Genomic DNA, 24,091 nt, shown 5'->3' with positions numbered 1-24,091 from the left:
TGCTTCTATCTAGAAGCCCATGTCCCCCATAGAAGCCCCAGGAAGACCTCTATGGTAAATCTGTCCACTTCTGCCTCCCCCACCCTCAAAGAAGAGAGAGAAAGAATGAGGAGTACTGGTCACTTCCAAACAGTGATAAACAGACTCAGTATGTGTTCGTTTTTATTTAAAAGGGTTCTAAGCTGGGCTTGGTGGCACATGCCTGTAATTGCACAGACTGCAGAAGCTGAGCTGGCAGGATGGCAAGTTCAAAGCCAGCCTCAGTAACGTAGTGAGTCTTGCCTCGTCTCAAAATAAAAAAGGGCTTTTGGTCATGCAGTTTTGAGCAGCGAGGGGTGAAAGCTCCTGTCACACTCCCAGGCTCACAGGTCTCTGCTGCAGGTGTGGGGCTGGTAAGATCTGAGAGCCCCAGCCCTGGGGCTGCTGCCCTGGTCTTGGCCAAGATCTCTCCCTCAGCTTGCCCACACTGCGGCATCTTGGAATCCCTAAGCCCAGGGATCCCTCCCCTCCCTCTGACTTCCTGTAACTGAGCAAGAGGCCTGGAAAGTCTCTGTTTAGCTCTCCTCCTCACAGTCCCACAGAGAGGAGTATTTCCGCACCTTGCAGGGTCCTTGGAGGCCAAGCAAGGCAGCACCTCTCTCCTGTCTTATCCCCCACAGCGCTTTCACAGAGCCTGGAAGACGCAGAAGATGGGTTGACCTTGTATTGCATAGCTTCCGCCTTTTCTCCCTGTACACCCAGATGCAACCCCAATAAAATGACAATGTGGATGTTTATTAAAAAGCACAGGAAACAGAGCAGGTTAAAGGACTATGAATACCACCCAGATAAATCACGGACCCGATGTCATTACCAATGAGTGGCGTCTACCTCTGAGCATCTACTTTACACCAGGCACTTCCCAAACAGCCCTACCTGTGTGACAGAGATGTTCTCGCCCAGTTTACACGTGAAAATCTGAGGCTGGGGGGAGACTGAGTGAAGTCCCCAAGGTTGCCTGTCAGGGACTGAGGATCTGGAATGGTCATTTTGCTTCTTCTGACTTAAACTCTCTTATTTTCTCATATCCAAGAAAATGTGAACACTCAGGAACATGATAACATGAACACATTTTAAATGCTATTAAAAAGCAACACCAAGATGTCTCTTAGCACTGATTTGATTCAGTGACCAAAGTCCTGAACATCAGTAGCAATGATTTCCTACACTCTAAGTTCCTTAGCTGCTTTCAGAAAACAAAGGCAATTATATATATATATATATATATATATATATATATATATATATATATATATCTTGTAGACTTTGCTTTTTTTTTTTTTTTTTGCTTTCCAATTTTTTGAAAGTTGGCGATCTGAGTAGAGTGGATTTAATGTGTTGAAACAGTCCGACTGTCAGGTTTAGAGACTGTTGTATTGGGCACAATCATCTTAGAATTCTGTCTACCACACCACGAAACTAATCAAAATACAGTCCACCCCATCCCCATCATCCCATCCGTGGATTCAACTAACCACAGATGGAAAACACATTTTAAAATTTTGTCTGTTGTGAACATGTATGGACATTTTTAGTGTTATTATCTTCTAAACAATACAGCATAACAACTACTTATGTAATGCATTGCATTAATGTAATGTAAAGACTTTTATTTTTATTTTATTTTGTTCCATTTTGAGTACTGGGTATTGAACCCAGAGGGGCTTTTACAACTGAGCCATATCCCCAGTCCTTTTTATTTATTTATTTATTTGAGACAGGGTCTTACAGGCTGCTTATGGCCTCACTGAGTTGCTGAGGCTGGCCTTGAACTTGTGATCCTCCTGCCTCAGCCTCCCAAGTTGCTGGGATTACAGGTGTGTGCCACCATGCTCAGTTTTATTGTTTTCAGTATCATAAGTGATCTACAAATGATCTAAAGCCTATAGGAGTATGTGTAAATACTATGCTATTTTAAATACAAAAATTTCAGCAGCTTTCAATTTAAATATGGCCGGGGGGGGGGGGGTCCAGAAAATAATTAGATGCTGAGAGATGATTGTACTTTTATTTCATGTACTTGACATAAGAGATTTACTAAGCCCGGCACAGTGGTGCACACTGTAATCCCGGTGATACAGGAGGCTGAGGCAGGAGGATTGTGAGGGTACCCAGCCTGGGCAACTTAGCAAGACCCTGTCTCAAAAAAATAAAAAGGACTGGGGATGTGGCTTGGTGGCTTGAAGCACACTCCTCCCTGGTTAAAATCTCCAGTAGCAAAAAAGAAAGAAAAGGAAAAATATATTTATTGTAGTATTTGGCCCCTTAACTGAAAAGAGGCTGTTAACATTAGGATGTAAACGACATACTGGGGAGCTGAAGCGAACAGAGTGGCTTATCACTTGGTTAAGATGGCACAGCAGTTCGGTCATTCCGCCGTGGGTAAAGAGAAGGGAGGACAAAGAGAGAGAAAAGCCAACCCAGGGCTCGTGCTGTGCAGTGTTTCCTTCCCGCATTGCCACTCTGATCTCCTGCGGCGACGCACCGCGGAGCAGAGACAGCTGGGGACCCGCCAGCAGAGGCGCGGGGACGGTGACCCCGAATTCTGAAACCCGCCCACCCTTCCGGACCGCTGCGGCGCCCGGGTTTTGTTTTTCCCTGAAGACAGACAACAATCGCCCTTGCGGGCTGGACCCGGAGCTGGACCGCGGAGGAGGCCGCGGCCACCCCCTGCGCCCCGCGGCCGGCCCTGGGCCCGGCCATGCCCAAGCCCCGCGCAGAGCCAATGGGAGCGCAGGGCCCCGCGGCCGCCCGCCCCGCTCCCCGCCCGCCGCGCGCCAGCCGCAGAGCCCATCGCGCCGACGCGGCTGTCACCTCGGCGTCACCGCGGCCCGGCGCGCGCTGGGCAGGCAGGAGCGGCGGCCGCGAGCATGGACGTGAGCATCGCCCCGCTGCGCGCCTGGGACGACTTCTTCCCGGGCTCCGACCGCTTCGCGCGCCCGGACTTCAGGGACGTCTCGAAATGGAACAACCGTGTGGTCAGCAACCTGCTCTACTACCAGACCAACTACCTGGTGGTGGCCGCCCTGATGGTCTCCGTCGTGGGGTGAGTGGCCGGCCCGGCGGGCGGGCGGGCGGGGCGGCGCGGGGCTGCGGACACTGCCCTGCCCTCGCTGCAGGCCGCCGGAGGGCTGGGGGGGCCAGGCCAGGGCAGGACAGTCCACAGCTGCCAGGGGACACCGCCCTCAGCCACCGGGTGCGCCATGCCTGCGGGTCAGCGGAGAGGCTGGAGGCCAGGTGAGGCATTTCCGAGCAGACACTGACTCTCTGGAGGCCCTGCCACCTGCCGGGGCCTGGGTTCATTCCCCGGAGGGCTGGGCCTGGGGCCCGGGAGCTGGTAGGGAGGGCATCGCTGCCCACCGGAGGCAGGGAAATTTCTTCTCCCCCTGTGCTGGGATCAAGCTCTAGCTGAGGAGATGTTTGTACAGGTTTTTAAAAATAAGAAGAAAGTGGTGTAACCTTGTCCTGGGGCTGCCTGGGCGCCACCCAGAGAGGACACACCCAGAGTGTGTCCTAAAGGGGCATCCCGCCGGTTTGTCCCCTAAGCCTGCCAGACTCTAGGGCAAGGCTGACCCGGGAGCAGAGGGTGCCTGTCTGCTAGGGCACACGCCCCAGTGGGGGCAGCTCTGGGAGCAGGCCCCTGGCAGCTTCTCCCTGCCTGCCTGCCTGGCACCTTTCCCCCACTCCTGATCCTGGGGTCTCATCGTATCTGATGTGGAAAAACTGCCCTGGTTTAATTAAGGTGGCGCACACATGGGTACACACACACACACACACACACACACATTCTTTAGAAACCACACTGCCTTGCAGTTCGCCCTCTAAAACATGCTTCTCCCACCTTTGCCAGATGGGAGACAGTGTTCTCCATGTGATTATCTCCTACACATCTTTAAAGAAAAAGCCATCCCAAGACTTAAAATGCAAGGACTCGCTTGCCCTTAAACAAGTGTCTGACATCTCTACTTCTACAGCTCTGCCTTGGAAGGAAAGTGAGCAATTCGCACTTAGAGGGTGTGGGAAAGGGTGAGCAGGATGGGGTGCTAAGTTGGCGCCGAGCTGTGAGTTGGCTCCGTCCCTGCGCCAGGCCCCACACCAAGCTCCAGCACAGCAAGATGAATCAGACTTGAATCCTGTCCCGGGGACACATGGCATTTTCTGACAAGCTCAAGGAGCAAAGGCACAGCACCAAGGAGGGGAGAGTTCAGTGTCCGGGTGTGGCTCGGAGTGGTCACCCTGCAGAAGCAGAAGGACCACGGGTGGGAGCCCAGAGGTCTGTGGGCTCCTCCCGGGGGGATAGCTTGAGGTGGACCCCCCCCCAGCTCTGTGCTTCTTTTCTGAAACTCATTTAAAAGGAAAAAAAAAAGAAGAAGTAGAAAGTAAGTTTTGCGTTTGCTTCCTTTTCCTTGGTAAAGAAGACAGGGCGTCTTATCTGGTGATCTAGTTATGTGGGTGTTTTCTTCAGGCAACTCCAAGAACAGAGACAAGGCAAAGTTTGATACACATCAGTCAAATGTACAAAAACAAAGAGCATTTTTCTTATCTTTTTTTTTTTTTTTTCCCAAAAGTCATGCTGACCAAACCCAGACGCAAGCTCAGGCAGCCGGTGTAGCTTTGACCCACTGCAAAGGCCAGGGCCAGCCCCTTGACTAAATATAGCTCCCCCCTTGTGGTGCCTTAGGCCGCTGACGCTCCAGTTTGGGGGTGTTGGCTCTTCTCCTTCCAAGTAGAAGATGTTAATTGCTAGTGACGTTTTCAAAGGAAAAAGTGAAAAGTACCCATGGCAGTTTTTATTATCCTTATTTTAAAAAATTTACAATAGATTTAGGGCAGTCATTGTAAAAAGTTCTTTTAAAAATTCCCTGTGTGTAAAATGGCAAATGCCCTTCACAACCTAACAAAAGTTTCGGTATATAACCTTTAACTGTTTTCTAGCACCTAAAAATGCGTACTCTATAGTCCCTCCCCCCATCATTCTTTCATTACGATCAAAAACAACAAAAATAAACATGTATGGAGGGCTCTGCATGTTGATGACTCAATCATCTGCATTATGTGAGAGGACCTAATAAGTAAAGGATTACTACTCTAAAACCTGAGCCTCAGAGAAGTTAAAGGAGTTACTCAAAGTCACAGACCCAGGCACGTGCTCTTAACTACCGTGACATCTCTCTCTCGCAGTCATGAGGTTTGGCATGCTAGTTGCTCAAAGCTGGAGGAAACCCAATACCTTCAGGGCCAGGTTGGTCAGCTGATTCTGGGCCTTTCACATGCTGGAGAGAACTCTCCTGTTCTGCAGGGCAGCAGATGGGCGGGTCAGAGCTGCTGGAGGCTGCTAGCCTAGCTCCTGAGCTCGCCCTTGATAGTTCCCCTGACCCAGTTGTTGCCCAAGGCCAGGACTGTTTGGAGGTGCTCACCTGGAGGTGCCTCGGGGGCAGCATTGGAGGCCTGTAGCCTGGGAGACTCTCTGATGTTGAAAAGGAGGTCAGGAGAGGATGGAGGAGGCCACTGGTCAGGATCACAGGAAGGGAGAGGCAGCCCCAGGACTCGACCCAGAAACACCGGGAGGACTCTGCTCCCCGGTGAAGATTGAGAGGGCTCAGGAGGGGACAGATCTGGGTGTGAGGTCCTTATTGGGCGGGGCTTGGTGAGCCTGGTCTTCCTCCTAAGAGGGAGGCTGGGCAGGCACCTGAGCCACAGCAGCGCAGCGGACTCTGTGTGTGAGAGGAATCGCTGCCCAGCCTGTTAGTGCCTAGCCCTCCTGGAAGTTCTCGCCTCTTGTGCTCCCTGAGAAGTCAGGTAGTGGTTGGAAACAGACTGAGTTCAAGTCCCAGCTGCAGGACACCAGCTATGCACCCTGTGCCGAGCCGAGCCTCTGACGTGGCTAATGGTGCTGCTGCAGCTGGCCCACTCTGAGGACCAGCCAAGTGCATCAAGCCAGGCTCTCAGAGCAGGGCCAGCCGCCCCAACTCTGCTCCAGAAAATGTTTTCCCCTAGGGTGTCTCTGTTGGCGTTACCAACGAGGGGGGGCTGAGAAATGCAGGCCGTGCCTTCTATTTATCCATTTATTTTGGTACCAGGGATTGAACCCAGGAGCACTTAACCACGGAGCCACACCCCCAGCCCTTTGTAGATTTTATTTTGAGACCCGGTCTTGCTAAGTTGCTTAGAGACTCACTAAGTTGCTGAGGCTGGCTTTGAACTTGTGATCCTCCTGCCTCAGCCTCGGGAGCCACTGGGATGACAGGGGTGCGCTCCTGTGCCCTGCCCCAGACAGCATTCTTACAGCCTAGACTCCATCCACCCCAAGCCCTACCTCAGCTTCCTCATGCACCTGCAGTCTGCGGCCCCCTCGGGGTCACCCCTCAGAGGCCACGCCCCTTTCTCCCTCCCACCAGTGTCATGGGGCCCCAACCTGTGCTTAGAGCTTCCTGTTACCCCACGGGGTTTCAAATGTCTCTCTGCTCTGGACTCTGGACTCCTCGGAGGCCAGGCCGCAGGCTTTGGTGCTGACAGCTTTTCCTTTGCTTTGTGTTTTATGGTTGTGATTGTGGTTCCCTGCATCCTGAGGCTGCCGTGTTGCACATACCAAGGTGGTGAGTGCAGACAGGGTGTGGAGGCCAGACCTCCGCAGGGCCATGGGGCAGCTCACAGGAGCATGCCAACACATAGCTGAGGCAGCATGCTCCCACACGGATGGCCACTGGGTCATTGCCCGGGCACTGTGCTATGTATGCATGGGTCAGCGTGATGGCAGCTGTGTCAAAATTAACTTAAGGAGATTATGTCAGACTGCACTGCTCTGTTTTAAGATCCTGGTGAGGTACTCTGCGGTCAGGCTTCTCACCTCAGCACTGTGGACATTTTGCACCGTGTAGACTTGTGAGGGGCCGTGCCGTGCAGTGGGGTGCTTAGCTGCCTCTGCCCGCTGCCCCCCAGCCACACACCCTCCAGTCACCACAGTGGAGGTGCTTGCAGATGCCACTGGTGATTGAGAACCACCTGAAAAATCGGGCGATTCCTGCCGTCCACTGAACACCAGTTTCTTCGTAACGAGCTACAAAAGCAGCTCATAATTTTCTCGTAGGGGAGGGGTGAGTGGCCTGAAGCTTTACCTAGCTCCCACCTGTCATGTCCTCTCCCTTCCCTTAGTCTGCCTGAGGTCTCTCCTGGTTCTGCAGACTCTGTCTTTTTGTTTTCTGACGGAATGCTGATCTTGACTGCTCTGGAGTCCTGCTGCTCTAAAACAGGGATGGAAGGAAAGACTTCATCAAGACCAAGTGCATTAGGGCTTAGTGAGCAAGGGCAGCCCCGGTCCCGCTGCTGTGTGACATCCCAAGCTGCGAGCCCCTCTCCTGCCCATGCCTCGGGGGCTCCCTGAGGCAGAGGTGTCGGGGATGTGTGCCCTTTGGTGTGTCTGTTGCCACTTCAAGCTGTCTTCCTTATACAACTTCCTTCCTGTCGGGGGCTGCTGGCCTCCCTGCAGAAGGGACTGACTGACTTACAAGAAACCGCCGGAGTAACAAGCTAGCCAGTGCTGTTTTGCTGAAAGCAGCCTCAGCTCCTTCCAGTGACGAAGGAGAATGTGACGACTTCTGCATCCTGGGCATGGGACGTCTCGGCACCAACATGCCGTGTTCACACCGTGCACAGCAACCCGAGCCGCTGCCTCTTTTTGTAAAGTGAAAAATCAAGGCGACAGTTAATTGTACTTGCAGTGTAAGTAACGAGCATGTGCCGCGCTGCGGGAGCTTCTGTGCACTTGGTCGAAAGCCAAAAGATTTTAACTGGAAAATCCTATCCAGAGCGGACCGAGGACCAGCAGCAGTCTGACCTGTCAGCTTGTCAGAAATGAAGACTCTCTGACCCTACAGCAGACCTCTTGGGTCAGACCCCACCTTTTAAGATGATTCCTGTGCACGTTAAAATTTCAGAAGCACTGCTCTGGAAGAAAAGAAAGACTGGCAGAACTTAAAGAGACACACCGTACGTCCAGGTGAACCTTCAGAGATTCTGAACGCGTACTTCCGGCCAGGGACCGGCTGGTCTCCCCCCCTAACTGCCCACACTGTTGAGATACATGCCTCCAAGTTCAGGAGGAGAGCCATCGGCCCTCCTGAGGCCCCTGACATAAGAAGTATAAAAGCTCCAGCTCAGGTGGCTAAAGGTGCTAACAGTAGCTGGGCTCATTGCTAGGAGGTGAGGTGATTTTTCATTTAAACCATTTTGCCCATTTTCTGAAGCTGTTGATGAGCTAAATCTAACAGAACACCCGACCCTTAACATCCGCACCATCCTGCCCACCTCACTCTCAAAAATCCCTCTCTGCCACCGGAACCCGTATTTTCTGGTGCAGCTCTAGAGTCACCGACCACACACAGAAGTTGTACTGAGTAAATGCATCTGCTGCTTCTCCCGCAGACAGGGCACGCCTATCCTCCGGGGCCACCTCGGGTCTCCCCTGAGACAGAGCAGTGTCGCTGCCCCGTGAATGAGCCAAAGAAACCGCCACGGGGTGGTCTGGCTGGGCAGGTGGGCAGGAAGGTGGACTCCATAGCTGCCGTTTTGTCACCCGGGTGGCAAGGGGTTTCTGGAGGGCTCGTCACCCTGGGTTGAAAACCAGGTTACCGTAGTGCTCTTCAACGGGAGCATGGCTCTGCAATATGTCGCAGCCGGCGGCTGTGGGTGTCCGGCATTGAGAAGTGCTCCCAGGGTCTGTGCTTTTAGATGCTGCCAGGAGGAGGAGCCAGGCTCCAGGTGGCCGGGGAAGAGAAGGACCAGGCAGCTCCGGGGGCCTCTGGACAGGCCTGCGGGAAGCATTGCCCAAGGAGTCGCAGTCTGTCCAGGCTGAAGCCAGAGGCAAGCCTTTTAGATTCACCAGCTGCAACTGCAGTTTTACTCCATCACCCTCGCGTGTGTTGCTCCCTTCCTTCCTTCCTTCATTCAACTTCCCAGACCCTGTGCCGGGAGGCCTGGGGGAAAATAAGACTATGATCCCAGCCTCCTTCCTCTAGAGTCCAGAGGGGCAGCAAGACAGCACTGGAAACAGTAGAACGGATTTTCATTCTAATACAGCAAGCGTACAGAAATACACCCCCCCACACACACACACTCACACCTTTTCCCAACTGGCTCACCCTGTGCAATTCCAAATTCCAGAACTCCTGGGTGTTGGGATTAGAGGGGACACTGAATGTGTGGACCCGGGAAAGGGCTATTCAATTTTACTTTTCTCGCCCGCAGCTCAGATGGCTGCTACTGAGCACCTGTCTAGTGCCTGACCCATTGAGGCCCCTGAGGGTAGCTAGCAGGGAGAACAGCTCCGCCCAGCCTTCCCCAGCCTCCCTGGTAAAGGCCCTCCCCGTCCCGGCCTCTCTAATTGCACTTGCCAAGTGTGGCAGGAGATGGGTCGGATTCCTTCTGATAGCTCATGCATTTCTTCTGAGTGCAGGGCTTTAAGAGAGGTCTATTAACACCGGGTCTATTAAAAAATCTTCATCGAATAAGAATTGGATTTCATTAAATCATCTTCTGACACTTTGTAGCTCACTCTTCTTGGCTCCTCCCCACCCCAGCCCTACTCCGGTTGGTGGTGCCTGTTTCCGTTCCGTAGGGAAGGGCTTACGGTTTTTCTAGGTTAGGCGTGCAAATGAACGACTCATCACCCGGATTCCCAAACCCCTCTCTTAGAGGGCAGAAGCTGTCAGTTGACTTTGGGGTACAGCACTCTGTACAGGAACCCAGATCTGAGAGGTCAAGGTCCAGTTCTTGGCCTGTCTACTTCAGACCAAACGGAGGAGCGGCACTGTTAGAAATCCATAGGACTTCCTGTTCGACAAATGGGTTTCTGTCCTTTGTCACTTATCTTCAAAATGCTCACCCTGACCCCTCCTCTGTCTCTTGCAGTAAGTTTGCTTTCTGTTTCAGAGAATGCTTTCAAGGCCTGAGATTTTAGTCAAAATCTGCAGGCCAGCTTCCATTCTGCAAGCATTACCCAAGTAGGTAGGATTTCTCCCCCATTTCTCTTCCATTAAGCACTGGCTAACGGAGGCACCGGGCAGGCAGACGCCCATTTAAAGCAGAAAACCAGAACGTGGTTCCTACGTCTGCTGATCCGCTTTGCAGCTGTGGGTACGACTTCTTGTCTTAGAGGAAGAGAGGGGATGGCTGGGACTGAGTGTGGGTGCAGGTGGAACAGGAACTCTCATGGGAGGGGGTCACATGTCACCAAGCTCATGAGCATTCGTCCAACCCCTGTGTTCTCTGTGGCTCTGTAAGAACTTGCCGTGCAGTAATCATCTCAAGAGCTTTCCTTTGTAAACTTTACTCAGCTGAAAGCATTCGGGGAGAACAGTTTGTAAACAAATTAATGTCTTCCCACACTAGTTCTGAAAAACTCCAGGTTGTGAGTAACGCTGAGCCCAGGCAGTGACAGATACTCTGTAGGGTTCAGCATACCAGCCTTCCGACCTTGGCCTGTGTTCCAAATGTGCTGTGACGAGAAGTTTCAGAAGGACCTTTGCAGCCCGGTGAGGTCCACTGCCAGGGCAGGTGTTGGATGTGCCACCTCTTCTGACTCGGATCCAAGTTGTCGTTTATTAAAAATAAAACAAGCAGTCAGCGAGAGAAGCGCAAAACGAAACTTGGAGGTTATGTCCCGTACGAGAGTGCCTTGAGGTGCCAGCTGCTGTGGGCCGTGGGTCACTGGATGTGGGTGTTGCATCTGGTGGTGCCACGGTGGACCTAGGGCGCCATTAAATATCTGCACATGTGGAGCACACAATAAATACGCTGGGCCTCCCTCATGTGACTAAAGAGCCGGGCCCCTGTCCCACCTGAGCTTCTCTGAAGTCTCCTTTACCCCATGGTCCTTGGCACATTTACTCGAGACTAATTCGCGTCCAGAGCCATATTTATCCTTCACAGTCAGAGGCCGATCTTGCCAAGGTGCTGCCCTGGGAAACCAGGACAAACACAGGAGGCTGTTGAGGTCCATGGAGGGACCAAGAGGCGCCTGCAGAGGGATGGGTCTAGGGGCAGGACTCTCCCTGACCCTCAGTGCCCCTTCCTGCCACAGGCCCTGCCCCATCCACTCCCCTGCGCTGGTCACCCCTTACATCTGCATGGGAATTCAGGTGATTTCCCCACTGTTGATTCTCACGGTTGCCCTTAATCACAGCTCTGGGAGGGGACAGAGACAGGGAGTCCTTCCCTAGCACTACTTAGTGCACAATGAGAATAATTGTAGTTTGTCCAAGGTGAACCTCATGTCACCTGACCCATGGCTGGAGAAGTTAGCCGAGTTATTTAAGGGAAATCCTTTTGTGGGGCTACTGGGGGTTGAACCAGGACATTACTCTACCACTGAGCGACCCTCCAGCCCTTTTTATTTTTTTCATTTTGGAGCAGGGTCTCGCTAAAGGCCGGCCTGGGATGTGAGATCCTCCGGGCTCGGACTGCTGAGTACCTGGGACTGCAGGCCTGGGCCCCTGTGCTGGCTCGCTGACCATGTGTGATAGTACGCGAATGTGCTGGATTCCGAAGCTCCTTTCTCTGAACACACGCTTACTGGATACCTGCTCTGTGTCAGGCAGGGTGCTAGGTGCTGGGGCCGAATATGTCACGGTGCCTGGCCTCACGGAGCTTCGCGTCTAGGAGGGGCCAGAGACCTCTGTTCAATACACACAAATAAACGTGAAACTGCACTCCTGTGAGCACCTGGTGAAGAGGCCTGTGTGCTGTCCCTGTGGAGGACACGGTCAGCAGGCTGGCTGTGTGAGACTTGAAGGGGGTTGGAGGGGATGGGGGTGACTCCCGGGCACAGGAAGGTGAGTTCTGGGGAGCGGTGGGCTGAGCACAGCCAGGAGCTGGTGGAGGGCGGAGGCTGGCCAGCCTCTATTTGACTAGTGAGTCACGATTCCCCAGGAACCGCATTGCAAAAGTGGCTTTTGAGGTTGGAGACGTGACCTCTGTGCAGAGCTGCTGGTGCTTGGGAAATACGCCCTGGGCAGCTCCTGTGGCCCTGTGGCCTTGAGGGCCTGGCCTTGAGGATCGCTGAGCTTTGATTTTCAGCTCTGGGTCGGTGGCCTTGGGCCTTGGGTGTAAATGGAGGTGAGTTTTCAAGATGTCTCCAAGCTCTCAAACTGTGCCTGGCCCAGGTCCCCAGGGCCACCGGTGCAGTAGATAAGACTAGCTGAATCATGCCAGCAAGTGGAGAGCATGCGTCCACCGCCTCTCCCAGGCCACACCCTCTCCCAGCCACTTTCCCTGGGAGGAATGAGCTGGCCCAGGGACTTCCCAGCATGATCCTCAGCTGCTGACCCCGACTGCAGGGACAGGTGGCTTGGAATGGGGAGGGGGCCCCAGAGCTGATTGCAGGATGGGTCACAGTTGGCAAGTGGCCCCACCCCGATTCTCCCTCCCTCCTCCCGGGTCCCTTGGAGGATGTTTCTCCACCTCTCTGGGCCTCGGTGCTTTACCGCACAGTAGGGCTGATTCATCCTTTAAGACCCAGTTAAAAAAAAAAGTGTGATGGAACCTTGACCACTTCTGCAACCCTGAAGGGTTCCACCAGAGTTTCAAACTATGGCAGACAGGAACTCACCAATGATCTATCGGAATGGGGTGATTTATACCCGAGTCTCTTGACTCAACAGAGAACACGTTGCAGGCTTGGAACTGCAGGAGGCGGGCCCGGGTCCTGCCCTCTCCTCCCTCTCTCCCTTCCCTGTCTCCTCTCCTCCATCTCTCGTCCTCCCCCTCCTCCATGGACTGCCAGTGAGTGAAGCTCCTGACCAAGCGCAGTGGCCGCGTCCACAGGAAGGATGAGGCCGGGTTTATGGAAACTCCTGTCCCTGACACGCTGGGGGCTGTGTGGACGGGTGTGGCCAACAGCACAACTGCGGCTAAAAGCCTCTCACCCAAGAACGGCGCCCCAGACTCCTGCCCTGGAAAATGGACTCGTGTGGTGTGTGTGTGTGGTGTCTGAGGTGTGTGTGTTGTGTGTGGTGTCTGTGTGTGTGTGTGTGGTGTGTGTCTGTAGGTGGTGAGTGTGTGTGTGGTGTGTGGTATGTGTGTGGTATGTGAGTCTGTGTCTGTGTGTGTGGTGTATGTGTGTGGTGTGTCTGTCTGTGTCTGTGGTATATGTGTGTGTGTCTATGTGTGTGGTGTGTATATGTGTCTGCATGTGATGTGTATGTATATGTGTATGTGTGTGGTGTGTCTCTGTGTGTGGTGTGTGTGTCTACATGTGTGTGTATGTGTATGTGTATGTGTGTGGTGTGTCTCTGTGTGTGGTGTGTGTGTCTACATGTGTGTGTATGTGTATGTGTATGTGTGTGGTGTGTCTCTGTGTGTGGTGTGTGTGTCTACATGTGTGTGTATGTGTATGTGTATGTGTGTGTCTGTGTCTGTGTGTGGTATGTGTGTGGTGTGTCTCTGTGTGTGGTGTGTCTACATGTGTGTGTCTGTGTCTGTGGTATGTGTGTGTCTGTGTCTGTGTGTGGTATGTGTGTGGTGTGTCTCTGTGTGTGGTGTGTCTACATGTGTGTGTATGTGTATGTGTATGTGTGTGTCTGTGTCTGTGTGTGGTATGTGTGTGGTGTGTCTCTGTGTGTGGTGTGTCTACATGTGTGTGTCTATGTGTATGTGTATGTGTGTGTGTGTGTCTGTGTCTGTGGTATGTGTGTGTCTGTGTCTGTGTGTGGTATGTGTGTGGTGTGTCTCTGTGGTGTGTGTCTACGTGTGTGTGTATGTGTATGTGTGTGGTGTGTGTGTGTGTCTGTGTCTGTGGTATGTGTGTGTCTGTGTCTGTGTGTGGTATGTGTGTGGTGTATCTCTGTGGTGTGTGTCTACGTGTGTGTATGTGTATGTGTGTGTGTGTGTCTGTGTCTGTGGTATGTGTGTGTCTGTGTCTGTGTGTGGTATGTGTGTGGTGTGTCTCTGTGTGTGGTGTGTATATGTGTCTGCATGTGATGTGTATGTATATGTGTATGTGTGTGGTGTGTCTCTGTGTGTGGTGTGTGTGTCTACATGTGTGTGTATGTGTATGTGTATGTGTGTGGTGTGTCTCTGTGTGTGGTGTGTGTGTCTACATGTGTGTGTATGTGTATGTGTATGTGTGTGGTGTGTCTCTGTGTGTGGTGTGTGTGTCTACATGTGTGTGTATGTGTATGTGTATGTGTGTGTCTGTGTCTGTGTGTGGTATGTGTGTGGTGTGTCTCTGTGTGTGGTGTGTCTACATGTGTGTGTCTGTGTCTGTGGTATGTGTGTGTCTGTGTCTGTGTGTGGTATGTGTGTGGTGTGTCTCTGTGTGTGGTGTGTCTACATGTGTGTGTATGTGTATGTGTATGTGTGTGTCTGTGTCTGTGTGTGGTATGTGTGTGGTGTGTCTCTGTGTGTGGTGTGTCTACATGTGTGTGTCTATGTGTATGTGTATGTGTGTGTGTGTGTCTGTGTCTGTGGTATGTGTGTGTCTGTGTCTGTGTGTGGTATGTGTGTGGTGTGTCTCTGTGGTGTGTGTCTACGTGTGTGTGTATGTGTATGTGTGTGGTGTGTGTGTGTGTCTGTGTCTGTGGTATGTGTGTGTCTGTGTCTGTGTGTGGTATGTGTGTGGTGTATCTCTGTGGTGTGTGTCTACGTGTGTGTATGTGTATGTGTGTGTGTGTGTCTGTGTCTGTGGTATGTGTGTGTCTGTGTCTGTGTGTGGTATGTGTGTGGTGTGTCTCTGTGTGTGGTGTGTATATGTGTCTGCATGTGATGTGTATGTATATGTGTATGTGTGTGGTGTGTCTCTGTGTGTGGTGTGTGTGTCTACATGTGTGTGTATGTGTATGTGTATGTGTGTGGTGTGTCTCTGTGTGTGGTGTGTGTGTCTACATGTGTGTGTGTGTGTCTGTGTCTGTGGTATGTGTGTGTCTGTGTCTGTGTGTGGTATGTGTGTGGTGTGTCTCTGTGGTGTGTGTCTACATGTGTGTGTATGTGTATGTGTGTGGTGTGTGTGTGTGTCTGTGTCTGTGTGTGGTATGTGTGTGGTGTGTCTCTGTGTGTGGTGTGTGTGTCTACGTGTGTGTGTGTGTGTATGTGTGTGTCTGTGTCTGTGTCTGTGGTATGTGTGTGTCTGTGTCTGTGTGTGGTATGTGTGTGGTGTGTCTCTGTGTGTGGTGTGTCTACATGTGTGTATGTGTATGTGTGTGTGTGTCTGTGTCTGTGGTATGTGTGTGTCTGTGTCTGTGTGTGGTATGTGTGTGGTGTGTCTCTGTGTGTGGTGTGTGTGTCTACATGTGTGTGTGTATGTGTATGTGTGTGGTGTGTGTGTGTGTCTGTGTCTGTGGTATGTGTGTGTCTGTGTCTGTGTGTGGTATGTGTGTGGTGTGTCTCTGTGTGTGGTGTGTGTGTCTACATGTGTGTGTGTGTGTCTGTGTCTGTGGTATGTGTGTGTCTGTGTCTGTGTGTGGTATGTGTGTGGTGTGTCTCTGTGGTGTGTGTCTACATGTGTGTGTATGTGTATGTGTGTGGTGTGTGTGTGTGTCTGTGTCTGTGTGTGGTATGTGTGTGGTGTGTCTCTGTGTGTGGTGTGTGTGTCTACGTGTGTGTGTATGTGTGTGTATGTGTGTGTGTGTGTGTCTGTGTCTGTGGTATGTGTGTGTCTGTGTCTGTGTGTGGTATGTGTGTGGTGTGTCTCTGTGTGTGGTGTGTCTACATGTGTGTGTATGTGTATGTGTATGTGTGTGTGTGTCTGTGTCTGTGGTATGTGTGTGTCTGTGTCTGTGTGTGGTATGTGTGTGGTGTGTCTCTGTGTGTGGTGTGTGTGTCTACATGTGTGTGTGTGTGTGTGTCTGTGGTATGTGTGTGTCTGTGTCTGTGTGTGGTATGTGTGTGGTGTGTCTCTGTGTGTGGTGTGTATATGTGTCTGCATGTGATGTGTATGTATATGTGTATGTGTGTGGTGTGTCTCTGTGTGTGGTGTGTGTGTCTACATGTGTGTGTATGTGTATGTGTATGTGTGTGGTGTGTCTCTGTGTGTGGTGTGTGTGTCTACATGTGTGTGTGTGTGTCTGTGTCTGTGGTATGTGTGTGTCTGTGTCTGTGTGTGGTATGTGTGTGGTGTGTCTCTGTGGTGTGTGTCTACATGTGTGTGTATGTGTATGTGTGTGGTGTGTGTGTGTGTCTGTGTCTGTGTGTGGTATGTGTGTGGTGTGTCTCTGTGTGTGGTGTGTGTGTCTACGTGTGTGTGTGTGTATGTGTGTGTCTGTGTCTGTGTCTGTGGTATGTGTGTGTCTGTGTCTGTGTGTGGTATGTGTGTGGTGTGTCTCTGTGTGTGGTGTGTCTACATGTGTGTGTATGTGTATGTGTGTGTGTGTCTGTGTCTGTGGTATGTGTGTGTCTGTGTCTGTGTGTGGTATGTGTGTGGTGTGTCTCTGTGTGTGGTGTGTGTGTCTACATGTGTGTGTGTATGTGTATGTGTGTGGTGTGTGTGTGTGTCTGTGTCTGTGGTATGTGTGTGTCTGTGTCTGTGTGTGGTATGTGTGTGGTGTGTCTCTGTGTGTGGTGTGTGTGTCTACATGTGTGTGTGTGTGTCTGTGTCTGTGGTATGTGTGTGTCTGTGTCTGTGTGTGGTATGTGTGTGGTGTGTCTCTGTGGTGTGTGTCTACATGTGTGTGTATGTGTATGTGTGTGGTGTGTGTGTGTGTCTGTGTCTGTGTGTGGTATGTGTGTGGTGTGTCTCTGTGTGTGGTGTGTGTGTCTACGTGTGTGTGTATGTGTGTGTATGTGTGTGTGTGTGTCTGTGTCTGTGGTATGTGTGTGTCTGTGTCTGTGTGTGGTATGTGTGTGGTGTGTCTCTGTGTGTGGTGTGTCTACATGTGTGTGTATGTGTATGTGTATGTGTGTGTGTGTCTGTGTCTGTGGTATGTGTGTGTCTGTGTCTGTGTGTGGTATGTGTGTGGTGTGTCTCTGTGTGTGGTGTGTGTGTCTACATGTGTGTGTGTGTATGTGTATGTGTGTGTGTGTGTGTGTCTGTGGTATGTGTGTGTCTGTGTCTGTGTGTGGTATGTGTGTGGTGTGTCTCTGTGGTGTGTGTCTACGTGTGTGTGTGATCTTGCTCCAGGAGCACGCGGGCCCCAGGGCGTGGTGCAGTGTGCATTTCCCGTCTCAGGACGATGCTGCATGTAATCAGAACGTGGAAGAAAATCCAGTGGCTTGGCCAGTTTTTTTCCGTCTTGGAAACTCAGTTACTTTCTAATCATAGCTTGCGGCCGGCCGCGTGGTGAGCCAACTCCAGCCCATAGGAGGCTCGCTCTGCTCTTCCCCTGAACTCGAGCGACAGGAGCAGGTGGAAAGCCAATCTGGGATTGCATGAGTCAGGCGGGACTTTTCCTGTCCTTTGTCCAACAGACCTTCAGCCTAGATGTCCACTCTGTGCAGAGGGAAAGGGGAGCTTGCTGGGCAGGGTGGCCAGCCTGTCCCCACAGTGACCTGGGGGGGCTTAGGCTGGGGGATCTCCAGTGTGAGGCCAGCCTCAGCAACTTAGCAAGGTCCTAATCAATTTAGCGAGACCCCGTTAAAAAAAAAAAAAAAAAAAACATATAAAAAGGACTGGGGATGTGGCCCAGCGGTTAAACGCCCTGGATTCAATCCCTAGTACCTCCCCGACCCCAAAAAAGAAAGAAAAAAGGAAAATCTCGACATGGGTTTCATGACATCTTCTTGAAGGGTTGTTTCAGTGAGTATTCTGGAAAGACGCCCGGGAGACGTTGGTGCCCTCCGCCGGGCAGCCCCTGTTTGCCGTTTACACAGAGGCTTCTCCTTGAACTTCAACCCCCCCCCATTTGTGTTACCTTGATCTCTGCTTTACAGCACAGCTGAGAAACATTTCTAGGTCGTTGCCAGGTCCGAGTCACGAGACTTCTAGAAAGGGCTGTGTTTCTTTGTCATTTTTTAAAGATCAGGCGTTTTTTAGGTGTTCAGGTAACTCGTGACCTTTGCCAAACTATTAAATAAAAATAAGGAACCGGGAGTAACCCCTTGGCTCCCCTGCCCAGGACCCACCGCCGTGATTTGGTCTCTTTGCTCTCTCCCTCCGTATGTTGCGTGTAGGAGAGGGATGGGTCGGGGAGGCTGCGGGGTCTCTTCTGCTCAGGTTCCGGCCCCTGCTAATGAGGATGTCATTCCTGCCGTTTTTTCAGGCCTGTTAGGACATTTTTGTCTTTCTCAAATCAGTTCAAGGGTTATATCAGAGACAAGGTATAAACCAGGTTAAAATAAAATAAAGTAAGAATAGCAGTGCAGCAGCCAGGTGGCCTGGGGTGATTCAGAGGTGGGAGGGAGGGAGGCGGCAGACAGGGAGCTCGGGGCGTGGGGTGTTGGGCATCCTGGGGGGCCACGTGCTGCAGGCTGGCTCTGAGAGGGTCTGCCGAGGAGCGGGGGCACTGGGTCTGGGTTGCAGAAGGCACAGCTTCGTGGTGGTGCGTGAGCTGAATCCCACCTTGGAGAAACGGGCAGGTAGGTGGGGACCATCGTGCCTAGCCCGGGTTGTGGGTTGAGGACTGGATGCTTTCTTATTTCTATGTTCTCTTTAAGTGTTCACTTTGTCTCTGATTACAAAGTTGTACACCAGTGAGAGCCGTTCCTCCTGTGGGCTGACTCCCCTGGACCGTAACTCCCTCTCATGGAGACAAGGGATTGCTGTAGTCTAGTCACTGTCTTCCCGCATTATGAAGGACCCTTCAGCTTCTTAGAACCGCTCTGTGTGTACCGGAGCTGGGGTGTGGCTCAGTGGTGGCACCCTGGCCTGGCCTGTGCCAGGTGCTGGCCTCCACCTCCAACCCTGCAGACGAACAGACGGATCAATCAGTCAGTAACAGCCGCGGCCTCTTCTTGACTCTTGAGTCGGAACTCGAGTGCCCCCTGGACAGGCAGGTCGTAGCCGAGAGGCCACTCAGGCAGCTCGGAGAGAAACGCAGGCAGGTGGCAGTCTGCCCCGGGCCTCTGCCGCAAGCTCGCCCTAGAGAGGGTGAGGGCTGCGGCCACGTGGGGAGCATGTGTTCCCTCTGAGTGTGAAGGCGGAAGGCGCTCCAGCCCGCTCTCAGCGGGGAGGAAACTGGGCCCGGAGCACCTAGATCGTCTTGTTCCAGGAGGAGCAAGGCATGCCAGGTTGTCTGGATGTGATTTTTAATGCCTAGAGGGGGCTTCAAGTACAAGTTTTAAAAAACACTGTATCGGTGGGACTGGGGCTGCAGCTCAGTGGCAGATCACTTGCCTTGCATGTGTGGGGCACTGGGTTCGAATCCCAGCACCACACACAAAAATAAATCAATAAAGCTATTGTGTCCAGCTACAACTTAAAAAAAAAAAACAAAAAAACCCACTGTATAGGAGAAACAAAAATGTGCCTGCAGGGTGTATCTGGCCCCTGGAGGCCCTCATGTGGCTGCCGGTCTACATTCAGCCATCGGGGCCCGTCCTGGGAGGACTGGAAGGTGCCCCGAGAGCCGGGAAGCACAGCGCCCTGCGTCCTCGGCCCAGGGGGGCATGATAGCCAGGCACACCGCCTCCCGGAGAGGCCTCAGACTGCGACTCTGGGCCTCAGGAAGGTGGGGGCCCCCTGGCTGGGAGCCCGAGGCCCCGCAGGGAGCTGGGCGTCATGGGTTCTTATTAGAGAGAAGTACCGACCGTGTCCACTCCACGGGGTGAAAGGCTAAGGTTCTGATTCAGGTGAAGGGCTTAGTGCTCCCCGCCCCTCTCCCCCTCCACTGCCCCCCCCCCCGTGCTGGGCCCCTGGCTCACCCCCGCCCCCGTGTTGCAGGTTCCTGAGCCCCTTCAACATGATCCTGGGAGGACTGGTGGTGGTGCTGGTGTTCACGGTCTTCGTGTGGGCCGCCCACAATAAGGACGTCCTGCGCCGCACCAAGAAGCAGTACCCCACGGCCTTCGTGATGGTGGTCATGGTGGCCAGCTACTTCCTCATCTCCATGTTCGGGGGAGTCATGGTCTTCGTGTTCGGGATCACTTTCCCTCTGCTGCGTAAGTCGGCCCGAGTTCTCCTTCTTTCTTTCTTTTTTTTTTTAATTTATTTTTTTTTTGTGGTGCTGGGGATGGAACCCAGGGCCTGGGACCCGCGAGGCAGGCGCTCGGCCAACTGAGCTCTGTCCCCAACCCCTGAGGGTTCTTTCTCCCGCGTCATAAGGAAAAACGAGCACCACTGTCCCGTGGGGTCACCTAACCCGTTGGCCCACCCCCTCTGGAGGTCTCTACAATGGGACATCAGGGCCCAGTGGCTCCTTCATGCCACTAACACGTGGGGACACCAGAATAAACCACGCTCCCAGGAGCTCTGCTTTAGTCATCATTTTCGCTGCTGTGACCTAAAGACCTGACCAGCACGATTGTAGAGGAGGAAGGTTTATGTAGGGCCTCATGGTTTCAGAGGCCTCGGTCCACAGACGGCAGGCTCCGTTCCTCGGGGCTTGAGGGGAGGCAGGACCTCGAGGTAGGAGAGCGTGGCAGAGGGAAGCAGCTCACGTGGGGATCAGGAGGCAGAGAGAGACTCCACTTGCCAGGTACAAATGGGTCCCGAAGCCACACCTCCCAATGCCCACCTCCTCTGGCCACCTTCAGCGGCCACCCAGTTAATGCCCAGTCAGTCACTGATGGGGAAAGGCTCTCACCACCCAGTCGTTTCTCCTCTGAACCTTCTGGCGTTGCCTCAGGCATGAGCTTTTGGGGACACCTCTCATCAGAACCGTGACAGGCCCCGAGTCCTACAGCAGGACCTGGCGCAGCCTCGCGGGGCTCCAGGTGTGTCTGGTACTGCGGTCGGCCGCAGCCTGCCCACCCTTCACATTGGCCTGACGTAGCACTGAACATGCCCCTCTTACTGAGATCAGTCTTAGTGCCCGAGGGTGGGTAAGTCCACGAGAATACTGGACCCAAGCACTCGTCATTTTCTAAACTAGACGTGCATCACGTACTCGGACTCCACACACTGTCAGCCTGAGGTATCGGAGGGATAAGAACCCTGTCTCATCAGCAGAAATCTGATGGAAGTTCTAGTGCGTGAAGAATGTCAGGAACGTCCCCTGAACTTAAAATAGCATCTTACCTGTGCACCATGATCCGGCTGATCTGGGGTCTGGTGAGGTTAAGCTCAGAGCCTCTACGGATGCATCCTGAACCTTGGAGGACAGAATCAGTAAATTCAGACTTTGTGAAAATGTCTTCAGCTTTTCCTTAGGTGGTAGAGGCTCGTGGTTAGTGGTTGTGTTTGAACCACACCCTCACTTTAGCACCCTTCCACATACGAGCCCAAGGGTGTGAGCGTGACCTTGGGGCTGGGATGCCGCTCAGTGGTCAGCGCTTGCCTAGCACGAGCCAGGTTCTGGGTTCCATCCCCAGCACCACAGAAATTAAATAAATATGATCCTACGTGGGTAGATTCTGGAGCCCTACCTCATTCTTCATTGGGATCTGGGGTGTGGGGAGTGGGGTCTGTCTGTCCGCAGACTCTGCCGTGCCTGGATGTGCAGGAACGTTGGACGGCCACTGGTGCAGGTCACATGACAGCTGCTGGTCAGATGGGCATTGCCTTAAAATACAGGTTCCCTTAACTTCAGGCTCAGGGTCAGCAGGTCCAGGGGGGAGGATGAAGGGAGCGGGGTGGCTGCCAGGTGCTAGACCTCGCTACTGAATTCCAGGTTCTGCCACACACGCAGAGATGGGAGCTGCAGGGAGTCGGGAGCGCCCACCGGGGCTGGGCCCAGGGAGGGCTGGCTGCAGTGTGGCCGCGCCGTGGGGCGTGCATGGAGCGGCAGAGGAGTGGCAGAGGAGGGCTCTGACTCTGTGCTGACCATGGTTCCCTTCTTCGCAGTGATGTTCATCCACGCCTCGCTGCGGCTGCGGAACCTCAAGAACAAGGTGGAGAACAAGATGGAGGGGATCGGTCTGAAGAGGACCCCCATGGGCATCGTCCTGGACGCCTTGGAACAGCAGGAGGAGAACATCGGCAAATTCACCGAGTTCATCAGCAAAGTAAAGGAGTAGCCGGGAGCCGGGCTCCGGGCCGCTGCCCTGGGCCGCAGTCCCCCCGGTCCACGCCCACTTTCCTCAGTGTCTGAGCAGGAGGTGCCCGTCTTACCAGCCAGCTCTCTATGGCAGCATGCTCCACGGGCGTCCTCCTACCAGCCCCGATGGTACCCAGGGAGGCTCTCAGACACCATAGAAAACCACCCTCCTGCTGGCCTTGGGTTTCCCATGTGTCTTTGAAAGGCACCCGTGGACTCCACAGCAAGCCAGCACCACGGAGCGTCCAGACAGCCGGCCGACCCCGCCGGGCTAGCCTGTGTCCCCTCCCGCACCCATCGAGAGCCCCCGGGATGGCCCCGCGTGGGGTGTAAACTAGCTTAGTCTGTATTGTTACTCTTCTGAAATCAGAGGCGACCTCTCTCACCTGGCCACCTGTTGGACGTGCAGTGAAGGCTGGTCAAGCCAGTTCTTTCTACTTTGTTTACGACTATAAAGATAGCTGTTTAGGATATTTTGTTAAAGTTTTGTAAAATTTTTTTGGAAACGCTCGTCCTGTTTCTTTTCACCAGCAGGTGGTTGCTGCAAACTTAATGTCCTCTTCCCTAAGGTGGTTACCCTGGGTAGCCCGTGTCACCCTGGACAGACTTGTTAAAAGACACAATAAAAACGAACTTGGATTCTGTGTGTTGCACATTTTTTTTAAAGAGAGAGAGGAGAGGAGAGAGAGAGAGAGGAGAGAGAGAGAGAGAGAGAGAGAGAGAGAGAGAGAGAGAGAAATTTTTAATATCTATTTTTCAGTTTTCGGTGGACACAATATCTTTATTTTATTTTTATGTGGTGCTGAAGATCCGAACCCAGTGCCGTGTGCATGCCAGGCGAGCGCGTTACCGCTTGAGCCACATCCCCAGCCCTGCACATTTTTTTGTTGTTGTTATAACACACAGAAAAAGGTGCCCGAGATCATGTTTCTTGTATGTTTCCCATGGTTTCGCTTCCAACTGGAACATTTAGAAAAACACAAGAACGTGCATTTTTATCAATTCCCTGGGGGCACCAAGAAGCCGAGGGTAACTCCTCTGTTTGCAGTTTGAAAATCGTCTTCAGACAGCCAGGTGAGAGGCTTCTAAAAGCACGAATGGTCACTGGTTTCTGCACTCCATAACAATCTGGGATAGCAATCGTGACAACCGAGTGCTTTGACAGACATTAGGGGTAAGAAAGCGTGAGTCTGTGTGTCCCTTTACTGCCACGTATATAAACAGATCACGAAGGATGTGGGCTTGCCGATGGGACAACTCCATCCGTGAAGCGAACCCTGAGGCTTTCCTACCTTGGAACTGTGCAGACACCGGGGAGGCACTTGCTGGGGAAATTCTCTGCATGTCCTAGAGTAAAGAGCATTGGCATTTTCTGCTCCGGATTCTTCTTGCATCTTAATTTCTCAGCCATCCCGGAGCGTCTGCTTAGCCCAGTGATACATACCACTAGGATCTCAGATGCAGAACACCATGACAGGTACATGGTGTCAGTTAGCATCCCACTTTAAAAGCAGGTTGAATTCTTCAACCCAGCTCTTCAGCCTGGGAATGGGCAGCAGAAAAACCATCCCGTGAGCTGCTGCTCCTCTCTTACCAAACCTGGGTACTGAGGCAGGGGATCGGGAAGCTGGATCATCTTTTCTTGGAGCATCCTCGGGTTAGAATCCTCTTTCAGTACCCGTAGCCCTTTTGAAACTCTGGACCTTGCTGTGGTCAGCAGGCACCGGGGCTCTCAGAACTTTGCCTGCGACATCCAGACTGTTTCTAAGCGTGTCTAGAGGGCTGGTCCTCAGAGCTTCGCCTTGGTACAGAATGTGCAGACTACTTAGGAAGCATTATTTTTGCAGCCCTTCCTTAACAATCCTGTTAAGAACAATCCTGTTAAGAACAAAGCTGTGGGCTGTTGTCTATTTTAAGTTGCATACTGGACTGGAAACTATTTGAATTTGGCTACTTTTGCATAAATTATGTTCAAAACAGAGACCTGCCGTGTT

The 24,091-nt window shown here is 52.7% G+C and overlaps 1 protein-coding gene across 1 annotated transcript; it reads left to right on the top strand.

Annotated features, from left to right (window-relative positions):
* The first annotated feature begins 2,812 nt into the window (after nucleotides 1-2,812).
* Arl6ip5 (ARF like GTPase 6 interacting protein 5) lies at nucleotides 2,813-22,741 on the top strand. The gene is made up of 3 exons (XM_026392683.2): nucleotides 2,813-3,085; nucleotides 19,844-20,061; nucleotides 21,905-22,741. The coding sequence occupies exons 1-3, from the start codon at nucleotides 2,910-2,912 to the stop codon at nucleotides 22,075-22,077; spliced, it is 567 nt and encodes a 188-aa protein (XP_026248468.1). The 5' UTR covers nucleotides 2,813-2,909; the 3' UTR covers nucleotides 22,078-22,741.
* Nucleotides 22,742-24,091: the final 1,350 nt, after the last annotated feature.

This window comes from Urocitellus parryii, chromosome 16, assembly GCF_045843805.1.
Source record: "Urocitellus parryii isolate mUroPar1 chromosome 16, mUroPar1.hap1, whole genome shotgun sequence".
Lineage (NCBI taxonomy): Eukaryota > Metazoa > Chordata > Mammalia > Rodentia > Sciuridae > Urocitellus > Urocitellus parryii.
This window is presented reverse-complemented; position numbering and strand designations above follow the sequence as displayed.

Excerpts from the sequence above, each read along its gene's own strand:
- Arl6ip5 (XM_026392683.2), top strand. The coding sequence starts at position 2,910 with ATGGACGTGAGCATCGCCCCGCTGCGCGCCTGGGACGACTTCTTCCCG. Across the intron at positions 3,086-19,843 it reads CTGATGGTCTCCGTCGTGGG|GTTCCTGAGCCCCTTCAACA; the intron begins GTGAGTGGCCGG and ends CCCGTGTTGCAG. Across the intron at positions 20,062-21,904 it reads GATCACTTTCCCTCTGCTGC|TGATGTTCATCCACGCCTCG; the intron begins GTAAGTCGGCCC and ends CCTTCTTCGCAG.